At 42.5% G+C, this 15,339-nt stretch overlaps 2 protein-coding genes across 2 annotated transcripts; both read left to right on the top strand.

Annotated features, from left to right (window-relative positions):
• The first annotated feature begins 4,543 nt into the window (after positions 1 to 4,543).
• On the top strand, positions 4,544 to 8,658 carry LOC146711874 (perforin-1-like). The gene is made up of 5 exons (XM_085454914.1): positions 4,544 to 4,566; positions 4,840 to 5,422; positions 5,518 to 5,656; positions 5,755 to 5,969; positions 6,188 to 8,658. Exons 2-5 carry the CDS (start codon positions 4,890 to 4,892, stop codon positions 7,068 to 7,070), a joined length of 1,770 nt encoding a protein of 589 aa, XP_085311040.1. The 5' UTR covers positions 4,544 to 4,566; positions 4,840 to 4,889; the 3' UTR covers positions 7,071 to 8,658.
• A 2,159-nt stretch (positions 8,659 to 10,817) lies between these two features.
• LOC146711873 (perforin-1-like) lies at positions 10,818 to 14,831 on the top strand. Its single transcript, XM_085455471.1, has 4 exons — positions 10,818 to 11,350; positions 11,446 to 11,584; positions 11,683 to 11,894; positions 13,949 to 14,831. The coding sequence occupies exons 1-4, from the start codon at positions 10,818 to 10,820 to the stop codon at positions 14,829 to 14,831; spliced, it is 1,767 nt and encodes a 588-aa protein (XP_085311597.1).
• Positions 14,832 to 15,339: the final 508 nt, after the last annotated feature.

The following is a 15,339-nucleotide window of genomic DNA, read 5'->3' as shown; positions in this document are numbered from 1 at the left end:
TACAAAGTGGATTGTGCAGTAGGTATTGAATACTGGGTTCAAGTTGTTGTCAGGAAATTGTAGACAAGACAGGACGAAGACATGTGCAAGTTCCAAAATGTGCAAATCTAGTATAATTTAAATGTGTTTTCAGTAACTATGTGACTGAGTGAGCAAATAAGCATATTGCTTCCAGGTCCAGTTTGCAGCGGATTTGTGGAGGCTTTTGTTGTTTTTGAGTCTTTTGGTGAGTATTGTGAGGTGTATTTGTATTTGTAAAGGTGTATGTGTATATCAGTCCTTTGGTGGTAGTGAGCTGAGGGCTCTGACTGCTTGCGGAAAGAAGCTCTTGCAGTGTCTGGTCGTTACAGTTTTGATGCTGCAAAACCATCTGCCAGATGGAAGGAGGGAGAACATTGCACGTGAGGGGTGGAAAGTGTCCTTCACTATGCTATTTGCACGTCAGATGATGTGTTTGTCATAGAGTTGGGAGTTGGGAGCCTTCTCCCAGGCTATTCGGGCCCTGAACCAGGTGTAGGACTGGACTCCCACACACATCACATCACCACACGCAGTCTGGTTTTTCTTCATGCACACTTCCTATAATTTATAATCTTTTTCTGCTATTTGCACATTTTTACTGTAAATTTCTCAGTTTAATCTGCAAATTTTGTAATAACCTGTAAATTGTAAATACTGTAAAACCACTGTCATCTAATGGTCGGGCATTGCATTGCACTACAAGCATTTCACCTCATGTCATACTGTGTATGGTTGTGTGTGTGACAAATAAAATTTGAATTTGAATTTTGAATTTGAGCTTGTGATATAGCAGCAGAGGACGCTCTCAATGGTTCCCTGGTAAAATGATGGGAGGATGGGAGGAGGGAGACTGGCCTTCTTCAGTTTCCTAAGAAAGTGAAGATGTTGTTGGGCTTTTTTCATGATGGTGATATTGTTCAGGTTCCAGGAGAGGTCATCTGATATGTGCACACCCAGGAACTTCACACTGTTGACCATCTCAACAGCAGATCCGTTGATGTGCAGTGCGGTGTGGGTCATTGAGCTCTTGTTGTTATTCTGACACCAGTCCACCAGGTGTTGTACCTCCTCTCTGAATTCAGACTCATAGTTGTTGGTGATGAGACCCACCACTGTTGTGTCATCCGCAAACTTGATGATGTGATTTGAGCTGTACTGTGCAGTACAGCCATGTGTTAGCAGGGTGAACAGCAGTGGACCAAGCACACAGCCCTGCGGCGATCCTGTACTCAGTCTGAGGACTTTGGAGGTTTTATTTCCTATGGAGACAGACTGCGGCCTGTCAGTTAGGAAGTTCAAGATCCAGTTGTGGAGAGCGGTGTTTATTCCTAGTACAGTGGGGCAAAAAAGTATTTAGTCAGCCACCGATTGTGCAAGTTCCCCCACCTAAAATGATGACAGAGGTCAGTAATTTGCACCAGAGGTACACTTCAACTGTGAGAGACAGAATGTGAAAAAAAAATCCATGAATTCACATGGTAGGATTTGTAAAGAATTTATTCGTAAATCAGGGTGGAAAATAAGTATTTGGTCAATAACAAAAATACAACTCAATACTTTGTAACATAACCTTTGTTGGCAATAACAGAGGTCAAACGTTTACTATAGGTCTTTACCAGGTTTGCACACACAGTAGCTGGTGTTTTGGCCCATTCCTCCATGCAGATCTTCTCGAGAGCAGTGATGTTTTGGGGCTGTCGCCGAGCAACACGGACTTTCAACTCCCGCCACAGATTTTCTATGGGGTTGAGGTCTGGAGACTGGCTAGGCCACTCCAGGACTTTCAAATGCTTCTTACGGAGCCACTCCTTTGTTGCCCGGGCGGTGTGTTTTGGATCATTGTCATGTTGGAAGACCCAGCCTCGTTTCATCTTCAAAGTTCTCACTGATGGAAGGAGGTTTTGGCTCAAAATCTCACGATACATGGCCCCATTCATTCTGTCCTTAACACGGATCAGTCGTCCTGTCCCCTTGGCAGAAAAACAGCCCCATAGCATGATGTTTCCACCCCCATGCTTCACAGTAGGTATGGTGTTCTTGGGATGCAACTCAGTATTCTTCTTCCTCCAAACACGACGAGTTGAGTTTATACCAAAAAGTTCTACTTTGGTTTCATCTGACCACATGACATTCTCCCAATCCTCTGCTGTATCATCCATGTGCTCTCTGGCAAACTTCAGACGGGCCTGGACATGCACTGGCTTCAGCAGCGGAACACGTCTGGCACTGCGGGATTTGATTCCCTGCCGTTGTAGTGTGTTACTGATGGTGACCTTTGTTACTTTGGTCCCAGCTCTCTGCAGGTCATTCACCAGGTCCCCCCGTGTGGTTCTGGGATCTTTGCTCACCGTTCTCATGATCATTTTGACCCCACGGGATGAGATCTTGCGTGGAGCCCCAGATCGAGGGAGATTATCAGTGGTCTTGTATGTCTTCCATTTTCTGATGATTGCTCCCACAGTTGATTTTTTCACACCAAGCTGCTTGCCTATTGTAGATTCACTCTTCCCAGTCTGGTGCAGGTCTACAATACTTTTCCTGGTGTCCTTCGAAAGCTCTTTGGTCTTGGCCATGGCGGAGTTTGGAGTCTGACTGTTTGAGGCTGTGGACAGGTGTCTTTTATACAGATGATGAGTTCAAACAGGTGCCATTCATACAGGTAACGAGTGGGGGACAGAAAAGCTTCTTACAGAAGACGTTACAGGTCTGTGAGAGCCAGAGATTTTCCTTGTTTGAGGTGACCAAATACTTATTTTCCACCCTAATTTACGAATAAATTCTTTACAAATCCTACCATGTGAATTCATGGATTTTTTTTTCACATTCTGTCTCTCACAGTTGAAGTGTACCTCTGGTGCAAATTACTGACCTCTGTCATCATTTTAAGTGGGGGAACTTGCACAATCGGTGGCTGACTAAATACTTTTTTGCCCCACTGTATGTCCAACTTCTTTACCAGCTTTTTGTTGGTTTACTCTACGAAGTGTCATCCTGACATCTGCTGTGGACAGACAGAGTACTTGGTCATTAGGAGAGGGGGGCATATTTGAGCTCCTGGGATAAATAACTAATAACAAACATTATAACAAGACCAACAAAGGCCTTTGCCAGTCTAATCATTAAGGCAGACAATAAACTACAAGCCCATTGTCATTAATATGAGTCATCCTACAGCCTGGACTAACAACTCAGGTAAACAACTTAATAATTCATGAGTGACATGAAACTGAGTCAACTGTCTTCAGAAAGTGCTAAAATTGTAATACTTATTGTGAATTTCTTATATTGTTTGTTCTACAAAGATATACTTCTTATACTTCATAACTCATGGTGTAATTGTTCTTTGTGCATATTTTTTGTACAGCTAGAGTTACATACTCTTCAACCTGAAAACACTACGTCCAGATGAACAGAATCAGTTTTTTAGTCCTTACCTTGATGATTGAGCATGCATCAAGAGATATATAACTGGTCATTAGACTAAAAGGCTCCTAGCCTTAATCTGTTTGACTCCAAGGTTTCTTTAACACTCTGAGGTCTAAATCATGGAACTCATCAGAGATTATAACCCTAACCCTGTATTTTTGGGAAGTCCAGAGCACACTTTCTGAGAAAAATCTAAATAGTTATTGATGGGTGACAGTAATAATGTTTTGGTTTGGATTTTTTTTTTTTTTTTGTTACCTGATTGCCAAAACTAATAAAAACATTAATTACATGTTCAAATTGCTGAGGGTTACACCTCAAAGGGTCACTGACATAAAAGTACAGATTGACACAAAAGTACAGGTTGAAGTTGGATCCTCAGTCAAAAGTTTCTGGTCTATAGTGTGAAATTTTTATTACTTTAGCAGTGAAGTATATGTGAGGCATGGTGATGTTGTGGTTCACACCATCACATAACGATTCTGGGTTCAAATCCACTGACTTAGATTGGGGACTTTCTCTGAAGAGTTGTAATGTTTTCCCCATCTATACGGGTACTCTGGGGTCTTCCTACAGTTCACAGACACGCATGCTTTCGAAGTTCCTGAGAAGCACTGAAAGGCGGCAGGTGACATCCTGTAAACGCTTCTGGACGATTCACACCGTTCTTTTCCTCTCACTCAGTCATTCTTTGGTCTGGACAGCCTATATGTCGCAAATGATGTGGTGCAGGTTTCACAATGACTAATTTCTGAAAAAAAGAAAATGAGAAAGGAGCTTGAGTTTTTTTAAAAATAATTTATCTTTTACCCGATCACACTTTTGACTGACCATGTTATTGTCGGTTTTTTTGTAACCTCATGTCCAGTTTGTTCTCAGTTGCTGTCAAGCTGATTTTAGTTTGATAAACAAAGAAGAAAAAGACATGCTAAAATACTTTCCATGATCACATGAGAAAAATAACAGGTTGGCTTAGTGTCATTCAGACCGCCTGCATACTTGCTTTTCACACCTCTGCTACCCCACTGTGTTCATCCTTTGTTCTCTGCATATAAAAGATTATATCGTGACACTGCTGCTCACAGTCTGATGCGTATGTGCAGCGGGAACACACAGAAAGTGAGTAGTCTTACCTGTAGAGTTGCTTGATACATTTTGGGGAGCTTTTTTGAAGATTTTTCAAAGTGCTAAGGAAAAAAATCTAATTCTGGGGCTTATTTTACTTAATAAGATGGCAAAAATCTTAAAATTAATAGACATCTTTCAGGTTTAGACAAATCAAAACCGTGATTGAGTTTAACCACAAATGATATGTGGTCTTTCAGGACGCACTATATACTACAGAACTGCTTCACGTGTCTGTTTATTTACCTGAAATTGTTTCTTTTTCAGCTTTCAATGACACAGGCTCATTAAATAAATATTTCCAGCTCAGTAGCAACATGTTTCACGTGAAAATCTGGATCTGTGCTGGCCTCCTGCTGTCCCTCCCTCACTGCACGTATCAGTCGTGCATAGAAGGGACACCAAAACAGTGCGCCGATGCAGAATTTGCTCCGGGAGCCAATTTGGCCGGGGAGGGCTTTGATATCACCAAAATGGAACGTAAAGGAGCCTTTGTGCTCGACATGAATCAGTGGAAACGTAAAGATAAAACATGCATGCTGTGTGCCAACCCTTTCTTGGAGAACAAAAAGCAAAAGCTACCCCTGACAGTGGTGGACTGGAGGGCAAAGCAGTCCTGCAGCGCCAAAGTTTCCACGAAACTTCACAAATCCAGCGAGTCACTTCTCAGTTCCAGCGTTTCTTCTGTTGAAAACAACTGGAAGGTGAATCTAGATCTTCAAGCGGGGAGTAAAAGTGCGTCACTGATGCTGGGTGGTACCAATTCTCATCTCTCGAGTTACTCCATGGAGAAAACCAAGAATGACAAGTACAGCTTCGCAAGCCACAGCATGTCCTGCGAGTACTACAGGTAAGAATACGAGTACTCTGATGCGCTGTCTCTTTGTTATCAAGATAAAAATGCTGAAATGCAATTCTGATGTTTAATTGTTGTTCTGAAATCAGCTACAGAGTGTCCAGTGCTCCAAAGCTGCACAGAGAATTTCGCAAAGCTCTGAAAAAACTTCCCAAAACCTACAGCGCAGAAACCAAACAACAGTTTTACAAACTCATTGATGACTTTGGGACCCACTACATCACCAAGGTGAACCACAATAACAACAGTGCACCTGAAACACAGCAAAATTGTGTCAGTCATTTCTGAGTAACACATGCAAATTGTGTTGGATTATTTGATTCCAGGTGAAACTGGGGGGAAGTATCGAGTCTGTCACCAGCATCAGACAGTGCCAGGCCAGCCTTCAAGGGCTCAGTGCCGAGGAAGTGCAGATGTGCCTCGAAGTTGAAGCGTCTGCCAGTATTAAAGATAAAAAAATAAGTACTGAAGCAAAACACTGCAAAAAGGATATACAGCAGACAGACAGTAAGTCTGCCTTCTCCAGCCTCTTCAATGACAGGTATGTAAAAGTTTTCTCAGATATTTCTGATTTGTTATCTCTTCTAACCCCAGCGAGGTGTCAGACTTGTTCTTCCATTAACTAAACCATAATAATTAACAGCTATATTATGCCTTGTTTCTGGTGGCTTCAGAGTTAAACTCTTTAAAGACTGACTCCTCCAGAGTTGTTATGATTTCTTTCTGTCGCAGCTGTTCAAGCAACTCTGTGCTCCACAGGTTCACAGAAATAAAAGGTGGTCATACCACAGAGCCAGACCTTCTCTTCTCTGCGGACAAAAATCCAGAAGCCTACAAGGGATGGCTGAGCACATTACCACAAAACCCAGATATCGTGTCATATTCCCTGGACTCTCTGCATGAGTTACTACCTAGCACGAACAAAGTCAGAAAAAACCTGCGCTCTGCCATTAGCCATTACATCCTGGAGAAAGGCCTGTGGAGAAACTGCACTGATCGCTGTAAGGCTGGAATTAGAACCGACTCGAGGGATGCCTGCGTCTGCCAGTGCCACAATGACCCTGCCGTGAACCAAGATTGCTGCCCTGTTCGTAAGGGAATGGCACGGGTCATCATAACAATACAGCGGGCTTCTGGTCTGTGGGGCGACCACACCACCGGTACAGATGGATACGTGAAGGTGAATTTCAACAAATTAGAAGTCCGGCGTTCTCCTGTCATTTATAACAACAACAACCCACACTGGGGCATGGTCGTCAACCTGGGCTCAGAGGATATTTCATCAGCTAAACTGAGATTTGAAGTTTGGGATGAGGACAACAAGTGGGATGATGACCTGTTAGGAGCATGTGAGCCACTTCTGACTGCTGGAGTTAAAGAGGATCTCTGTAATCTGAACCACGGCCAACTGTTCTACAAAGTGGATGTGCAGTGCGCTCCAAGTCTGAGCGGAAAGTCGTGCACGGACTATAAACCTTCACCTATGAATTCAAGTCTGAAGAAGTTCTATGTGTCCCGTCATGCTCGTCCTATTCCAGAGGCCATCCTGTCAGAGATGGGTGTGTTTGTGGACCAATCAAGTTCAGGGAAAAATCAGAGTGTTGCTGCCGAGAGTCCCAAATATGATGTAATATTAGTGTGATGCGGTGAAGAAAATTGGCTTCGCTAAGACGATGAGTTATCAACAGTTTTATTTTAGTCTTGATGTTTTTGAAACTTCTTGTAATGACTCTGAAAGGTAGCAGCTGAAAGTAGAAGAAGTTAAACTTACGTGTCAAAAAAGCCCATTGGCATAATGCAGACATGTAGGCACTCTGCGCAAGGTCCTACTATCTCTTTAGCTTTATGATGAGGTGCTTCCTTCTTAAAGATCTGCGCAACAGTGTGGCATACAGCAGTTTATTCAGTGAAGTGTGAACAAACATGACTCCCACACTACGAGCCACATGCAGTTCTGATGGCTCAGACTGATGTCATTACTTCAGTCTAGGTGGCTTTTAACCCACTTGCATCTGGCTTTAACGCCTGGCTAGGGAGGCTATGTCTGGGTAGCATCTTGCACCAAGGCTAAGGGTGTGTACATATAACTGCGGTTACAAACTTACATATGGTTCACATGTCCTACTATGTATAAATACGTACCGGTATGTATATATATTTTTCATAAATAAATATGGAAAATGTAGTGAAAATTTTGCACTTTGCTTGCTTGGGGTTGGACCCCTTTTTCCCTTCAGAACTGTGTTGATAACAAAGATTCAACAAGGTATTGGACACATTCCTTAGAGTTTTGGTCTATACTGATGAAATACTATGACACAATTTTGGTGCCGTCCCACTCAAAGTCAACTGCCGTTACATACTTATATATGGTTCACATGTCCCATAATGTATAGACATGTAAAAAATAAATAAATCATATGCACATATGGAAAGTTTGTAGCCTGAGTATAGATTTAAAAATGACAATTTGTTCTTGTATGCCACTAGTAACAAGTGTATTAAATACATAGAAGAAACCTGTTATCCTTCAGTAATAATATTACAATAATAGGTTATATATCCCGGTATTTTAGAGAAATCCAGAACAAACTTTGTGCAAACAATGTAAATAGTTATTGATGTGTGAAACATTATTCTCTTTGATGAATGATTTCTGATTGATAGTGGTGCGTGTCTGCAGTTTGCATGTTTTCTTTCCCTCTCCCTTTGCTCGCCATTTCCCTAGGTACACAGACTGCAGGCTGGTGTCAATTTGGGGGTCTCCAGCTAATTAGGGGAAAGAGGCTTTGAATGGACAAACCTGGAGTCCACACCCTGATAAGGAAACTCACCTGTGGCTGGAGGCGTGTCTCTATTCCTTGTTTGGAATTGTTTGGCACATGTGTAGAGCTTCTCTGGTGCATTTCTTTTGTTAGAAGGTTGTGGTGGGAGTAAAGAGGAGTAGGTAAGTCTGTAGACCCCATACACTTACTGACGTAGAATCTTTACTGTTAGAAACATTAGGTAAGTTGGTTGGTGCCACCCATGTCATTTTTGAGCTTGTTTTGAGTTGAGGATTAGGACTTTTTTTCCCTCCTAGTTTTTCGAGGGTAAGAGCTCAGCTAAGTTTTGGTTTTGTCTTTTTTGGTGTTTTTTCTGGTGCAACCTAACTGTCCCTTTCTCCCCCACATTTTTTGGGTCATTGTTTTTTGTGTGAAAGCTGCCATTAAACTTGTCTCAACATATAACACTTGTAATGAGTTTCTGGAGTTGCTGTGTTACCCCCTCCTGCCCTCGAGGAGGCGTAACAATAGGTAAACCCACTAATTCTATATGCTTAAGTGCTTTCTGTCTAACATTCACACAAGTTCATGCTTTAGTGCATGCATCCAGGATTAACTTGAGGTTAGTATCTTGCCCAAGGATATTTGGCATGAAGACTGGAGCTGCCAAATGACCTGCTCCATCCCCTCAGCTGTAGCTGTAGCTGAGGGGATGGAGCAGGTGTGAATAAGAGCGTAAATGGTTTCCCCTCTGTTTTGTAGCACTGCAACAAACTGGTAACCTCTCCGGGCTGTACACTGGCTTTTGCCACATGACAGTTGGGATAAGCATGAACCTATAATATGGAATAAAAATTTAAAAAACAAAACAAAAAAACCCCCACAGCTAAATAGTATAAATCACCCAAGAAATGTAAAAGTGGTTTCACAGATCAGCAGGTGTACTTGCATACAGTGTCTTATAAAATGTTTCAAGTGTTGCACTCCTTAGTTGTCAGACAACTTTATATGAGGGCTGAACTGTCATCATCAGGCCAACTATGCTATTATTACTGCACAAAGATAAAGGACGAACTTGGAGTTCTGAGGAGTACTCGAAGGGAGTAGGTGATGTCCTGTAAACCTCTCATTAATGAGAACTGTGGAAGATCTGAACAATTTACACCACCCCTTACCTCTGCAGCCATCCTGTGACATGTAGCAACTACAATCCCACCTCTGTGCAGGCCACATGCGATGCAAATCATGTGGTCCAGGTTTCACTATGACTCATTTCTGAAGAAATGCAATGGAAAGAACAACGTGACATTTTTTTTTAAAATTTCCTTATGTTTCCTTCAGTTCCACTTCTGTCTGAAAAGCTGTTTAACACTTGACCTTTACACTGATTTTATTCTATTACCTTGTGTCAAATGTATTCACAGTTAATGTCAAGCAGATATTAGTTTGATAAAGCTTTTGTACGTGGGAAAACAGTTGCAAGAAATGAAGCATCATTTCCTCTCACCTGTGGCCAGTGTCCACAAACACACGAGACAAATAGCAGGTTTATTTCGTGGTAATAAACTGTTAAACCAGCCCCCTACTTTTTTTTCCAACAGTATGACCTCATCATTTATCTTTAGTCTTTCTTGTTGGTCTTTAAAACGGTATACTAATACTGATGTTCACAGTCTGATGCACTTGTGAAGCAAAAGCACACAAGAGAAGGTGAGCAGTCTCGACTTTAGAGTATGCATTTAGGCTAATGACCAAATTAGTGAGCCTGAAAATCTGGGGTTACTGAAGCTCTGCAGGGACACTTTTCATGCTCTTTAAATTTATCCAACTTTGTTTTAAAAAAGAAGTAACAATGTTTTTTTTAAGGTACAAATCTGATGTTAAAAATCTGATTATAATTTGAAACCAAAATATTTTAACTTCTGGTTCTTTTCTACTTCGTTAAAACACCTTCAGTAGATTCTGAAATAATATCTTCATAACCTTCTGTACAGACTTTTTTTAAAAGATTATATTTGTATAAATCTTTTGGTTTTTTTTTATCTATATTCAGGTTAAAAAATTTATTATTTATACAAAACAAACCAAATCTACTGATTATATTGCACTCATTCTCATTCAGCTTAACAGGCTCCCATTCTTTAATGTAGACTCAAGACTGCTGCTCAATACAAGATTTCGCTACTCACCTTCAAAGCTGTCAGTGAATGGGCATCCCCATATCATCTGGATCTCCTTCACCCATACATCACTTTGTGCTTTTCGCTGAGCTTCAGCTGCTCTAATGAGTCCTCGTTTGAAACATGGATCTCGGACCGTTAGCTGTGCTGTGCTTCGTCTTTGGACTCATGATCACCTTCTAGGAGCTATGAATACAGACGCCCAGAAGTTGAAATTTTCAGTTGTATTCAAAATAAAAAGAATGAATATTTAGGCATTTAATTTGACAGATGAAAACCATCATTGACTTTAAGCACAAGAAGGTTGTTTTAAGAAGTTAGAAATAACAGAACGTACTATATACTGCAGAACTGCTTCAGTTCTCTGTTTTTCACCTTAAATTGTTTCCTTTTCAGCTTTCAATAACACAGGCTTTCAATAAATATTTCCAGCTCAGTAACAACATGTTTCTTGTAAACATCTGGATCTGTGCTGGCCTCCTGCTGTCCCTCCCTCACTGCACGTATCAGTCGTGCATAGAAGGGACACCAAAACAGTGTGCCGATGCAGAATTTGCTCCGGGAGCCAATTTGGCCGGGGAGGGCTTTGATATCACCAAAATGGAACGTAAAGGAGCCTTTGTGCTCGACATGAATCAGTGGAAACGTAAAGATGAAACATGCATCCTGTGTACCAACCCTTTCTTGGAGAACAAAAACCAAAAGCTACCCCTGACAGTGGTGGACTGGAGAGCAAAGCAGTCCTGCAGCGCCAAAGTTTCCACCAAACTTCACAAATCCAGCGAGTCTCTTGTCAGTTCCAGTGTCTCCTCTGTTGAAAACAACTGGAAGGTGAATCTAGATCTTCAAGTGGGGAATAAAGGTGCATCACTGATGCTGGGTGGTACCAATTCTCATCTCTCGAGTTACTCCATGGAGAAAACCAAGAATGACAAGTACAGCTTCGCAAGCCACAGCATGTCCTGCGAGTACTACAGGTAAGAATACGAGTACTCTGATGCGCTGTCTCTTTGTTATCAAGATAAAAATGCTGAAATGCAATTCTGATGTTTAATTGTTGTTCTGAAATCAGCTACAGAGTGTCCAGTGCTCCAAAGCTGCACAGAGAATTTCGCAAAGCTCTGAAAAAGCTTCCCAAAACCTACAGCGCAGAAACCAAACAACGGTTTTACAAACTCATTGATGACTTTGGGACCCACTACATCACCAAGGTGAACCACAATAACAACAGTGCACCTGAAACACAGCAAAATTGTGTCAGTCATTTCTGAGTAACACATGCAAATTGTGTTGGATTATTTGATTCCAGGTGAAACTGGGGGGAAGTATCGAGTCTGTCACCAGCATCAGACAGTGCCAGGCCAGCCTTAAGGGGCTCAGTGCCGAGGAAGTGCAGATGTGCCTCGAAGTTGAAGCGTCTGCAAGTATTAAAGCTACAATAAGTACTCAAACAAAACACTGCAAAAAGGATATACAGCAGACAGACAGTAAGTCTGCCTTCTCCAGCCTCTTCAATGACAGGTATGTAAAAGTTTTCTCAGATATTTCTGATTTGTTATCTCTTCTAACCCCAACGAGGTGTCAGACTTGTTCTTCCATTAACTAAACCATAATAATTAACAGCTACAGTGGGGCAAAAAAGTATTTAGTCAGCCACCGATTGTGCAAGTTCCCCCACTTAAAATGATGACAGAGGTCAGTAATTTGCACCAGAGGTACACTTCAACTGTGAGAGACAGAATGTGAAAAAAAAATCCATGAATCCACATGGTAGGATTTGTAAAGAATTTATTCGTAAATCAGAGTGGAAAATAAGTATTTGGTCAATAACAAAAATACAACTCAATACTTTGTAACATAACCTTTGTTGGCAATAACAGAGGTCAAACATTTACTATAGGTCTTTACCAGGTTTGCACACACAGTAGCTGGTATTTTGGCCCATTCCTCCATGCAGATCTTCTCGAGAGCAGTGATGTTTTGGGGCTGTCGCCGAGCAACACGGACTTTCAACTCCCGCCACAGATTTTCTATGGGGTTGAGGTCTGGAGACTGGCTAGGCCACTCCAGGACTTTCAAATGCTTCTTACGGAGCCACTCCTTTGTTGCCCGGGCGGTGTGTTTTGGATCATTGTCATGTTGGAAGACCCAGCCTCGCTTCATCTTCAAAGTTCTCACTGATGGAAGGAGGTTTTGGCTCAAAATCTCACGATACATGGCCCCATCCATTCTGTCCTTAACACGGATCAGTCGTCCTGTCCCCTTGGCAGAAAAACAGCCCCATAGCATGATGTTTCCACCCCCATGCTTCACAGTAGGTATGGTGTTCTTGGGATGCAACTCAGTATTCTTCTTCCTCCAAACACGACGAGTTGAGTTTATACCAAAAAGTTCTACTTTGGTTTCATCTGACCACATGACATTCTCCCAATCCTCTGCTGTATCATCCATGTGCTCTGTGGCAAACTTCAGACGGGCCTGGACATGCACTGGCTTCAGCAGCGGAACACGTCTGGCACTGCGGGATTTGATTCCCTGCCGTTGTAGTGTGTTACTGATGGTGACCTTTGTTACTTTGGTCCCAGCTCTCTGCAGGTCATTCACCAGGTCCCCCCGTGTGGTTCTGGGATCTTTGCTCACCGTTCTCATGATCATTTTGACCCCACGGGATGAGATCTTGCGTGGAGCCCCAGATCGAGGGAGATTATCAGTGGTCTTGTATGTCTTCCATTTTCTGATGATTGCTCCCACAGTTGATTTTTTCACACCAAGCTGCTTGCCTATTGTAGATTCACTCTTCCCAGTCTGGTGCAGGTCTACAATACTTTTCCTGGTGTCCTTCGAAAGCTCTTTGGTCTTGGCCATGGCGGAGTTTGGAGTCTGACTGTTTGAGGCTGTGGACAGGTGTCTTTTATACAGATGATGAGTTCAAACAGGTGCCATTCATACAGGTAACGAGTGGGGGACAGAAAAGCTTCTTACAGAAGACGTTACAGGTCTGTGAGAACCAGAGATTTTCCTTGTTTGAGGTGACCAAATACTTATTTTCCACCCTAATTTACGAATAAATTCTTTACAAATCCTACCATGTGAATTCATGGATTTTTTTTCACATTCTGTCTCTCACAGTTGAAGTGTACCTCTGGTGCAAATTACTGACCTCTGTCATCATCTTAGGTGGGGGAACTTGCACAATCGGTGGCTGACTAAATACTTTTTTGCCCCACTGTATGTCCAACTTCTTTACCAGCTTTTTGTTGGTTTACTCTACGAAGTGTCATCCTGACATCTGCTGTGGACAGACAGAGTACTTGGTCATTAGGAGAGGGGGGCATATTTGAGCTCCTGGGATAAATAACTAATAACAAACATTATAACAAGACCAACAAAGGCCTTTGCCAGTCTAATCATTAAGGCAGACAATAAACTACAAGCCCATTGTCATTAATATGAGTCATCCTATATTATGCCTTGTTTCTGGTGGCTTCAGAGTTAAACTCTTTAAAGACTGACTCCTCCAGTGTTGTTATGATTTCTTTCTGTCGCAGCTGTTCAAGCAACTCTGTCCTCCACAGGTTCACAGAAATAAAAGGTGGTCATACCACAGACACAGACCTTCTCTTCTCTGCGGACAAAAATCCGGAAGCCTACAAGGGATGGCTGAGCACATTACCACAAAACCCAGATATCGTGTCATATTCCCTGGACTCTCTGCATGAGTTACTACCTAGCACGAACAAAGTCAGAAAAAACCTGCGCTCTGCCATTAGCCATTACATCCTGGAGAAAGGCCTGTGGAGAAACTGCACTGATCGCTGTAAGGCTGGAATTAGAACCAACTCGAGGGATGCCTGCGTCTGCCAGTGCCACAATGACCCTGCCGTGAACCAAGATTGCTGCCCTGTTCGTAAGGGAATGGCACGGGTCATCATAACAATACAGCGGGCCTCTGGTCTGTGGGGCGACCACACCACAGCTACAGATGGATACGTGAAGGTGAATTTCAACAAATTAGAAGTCCGGCGTTCTCCTGTCATTTATAACAACAACAACCCACACTGGGGCATGGTCGTCGACCTGGGCTCAGAGGATATTTCATCAGCTAAACTGAGATTTGAAGTTTGGGATGAGGACAACAAGTGGGATGATGACCTATTAGGAGCATGTGAGCCACTTCTGACTGCTGGAGTTAAAGCGGATCTCTGTAATATGAACCATGGCCAACTGTTCTACAAAGTGGATGTGCAGTGCGCTCCAAGTCTGAGCGGAAAGTCGTGCACGGACTATAAACCTTCACCTATGAATTCAAGTCTGAAGAAGTTCTATGTGTCCCGTCATGCTCGTCCTATTCCAGAGGCCATCCTGTCAGAGATGGGTGTGTTTGTGCACAAATCAAGTTCATGGAAAAATCAGAGCATTACTACCGAGAGTCCCGAGTATGATAGTGTGATGCGGTGAAGAAAAATTGGCTTCGCTAAGTAGTTAAGTGTTAGGATACCTGGGTGGTTGACCCAGTGTTTTCAATTAATACAGTTTTGAGTCTTGTTTATTCATTATAGTTGCCTTGTATCTTGTGTTTTTTAGTTTAGTTTGCTTACTCTCTTGAATTTATTCAGTATTCTTAGTTTAGGTTGTCTTGGTACGTATATGGTCCCGTTGATGTCTTTGTCTTGTCTCTGTGTCCTTCCCTCAGCTTTGCCCCCATTAAATCAGGCTTGTCTTCATGTTTGCCTGGTTCTCTACTTTCCCACTCGTGTTTCTATGTGTGTGTCTCTCTGTCCCTCGCCCTCTCCGGTTCTGTCAGTCTGTGTCTCAGTGTGCGTGATTCTTGTTTTACTTGGTGGTGTGCATCATGTTCAGTTTAGCGGCCCCCTGTGTCGTCTGCTAGATTGTTGCCAGCCGTGTTCCCCAGGTGTTTCCTCTTTGCCCTTATTCCCTCTTGTATTTAGGGTCTGTCCCGCCCCCC

Source organism: Copadichromis virginalis, linkage group LG4 (assembly GCF_057382275.1).
Source record: "Copadichromis virginalis isolate Kocher_CV1m ecotype Utaka linkage group LG4, C_Virginalis_male_GT1.1, whole genome shotgun sequence".
In the NCBI taxonomy this organism is placed as follows: Eukaryota; Metazoa; Chordata; class Actinopteri; order Cichliformes; family Cichlidae; genus Copadichromis; species Copadichromis virginalis.
The sequence above is the reverse complement of the archived record's forward strand: the minus strand, read 5'-3'. Positions and strand labels throughout refer to the sequence as shown.

Coding starts and splice junctions, on each gene's coding strand:
- LOC146711874 (XM_085454914.1), top strand. CDS start 4,890: ATGTTTCACGTGAAAATCTGGATCTGTGCTGGCCTCCTGCTGTCCCTC. Junction 5,423..5,517: donor ATGTCCTGCGAGTACTACAG/GTAAGAATACGA, acceptor TTCTGAAATCAG/CTACAGAGTGTCCAGTGCTC. Junction 5,657..5,754: donor GGACCCACTACATCACCAAG/GTGAACCACAAT, acceptor ATTTGATTCCAG/GTGAAACTGGGGGGAAGTAT.
- LOC146711873 (XM_085455471.1), top strand. CDS start 10,818: ATGTTTCTTGTAAACATCTGGATCTGTGCTGGCCTCCTGCTGTCCCTC. Junction 11,351..11,445: donor ATGTCCTGCGAGTACTACAG/GTAAGAATACGA, acceptor TTCTGAAATCAG/CTACAGAGTGTCCAGTGCTC. Junction 11,585..11,682: donor GGACCCACTACATCACCAAG/GTGAACCACAAT, acceptor ATTTGATTCCAG/GTGAAACTGGGGGGAAGTAT.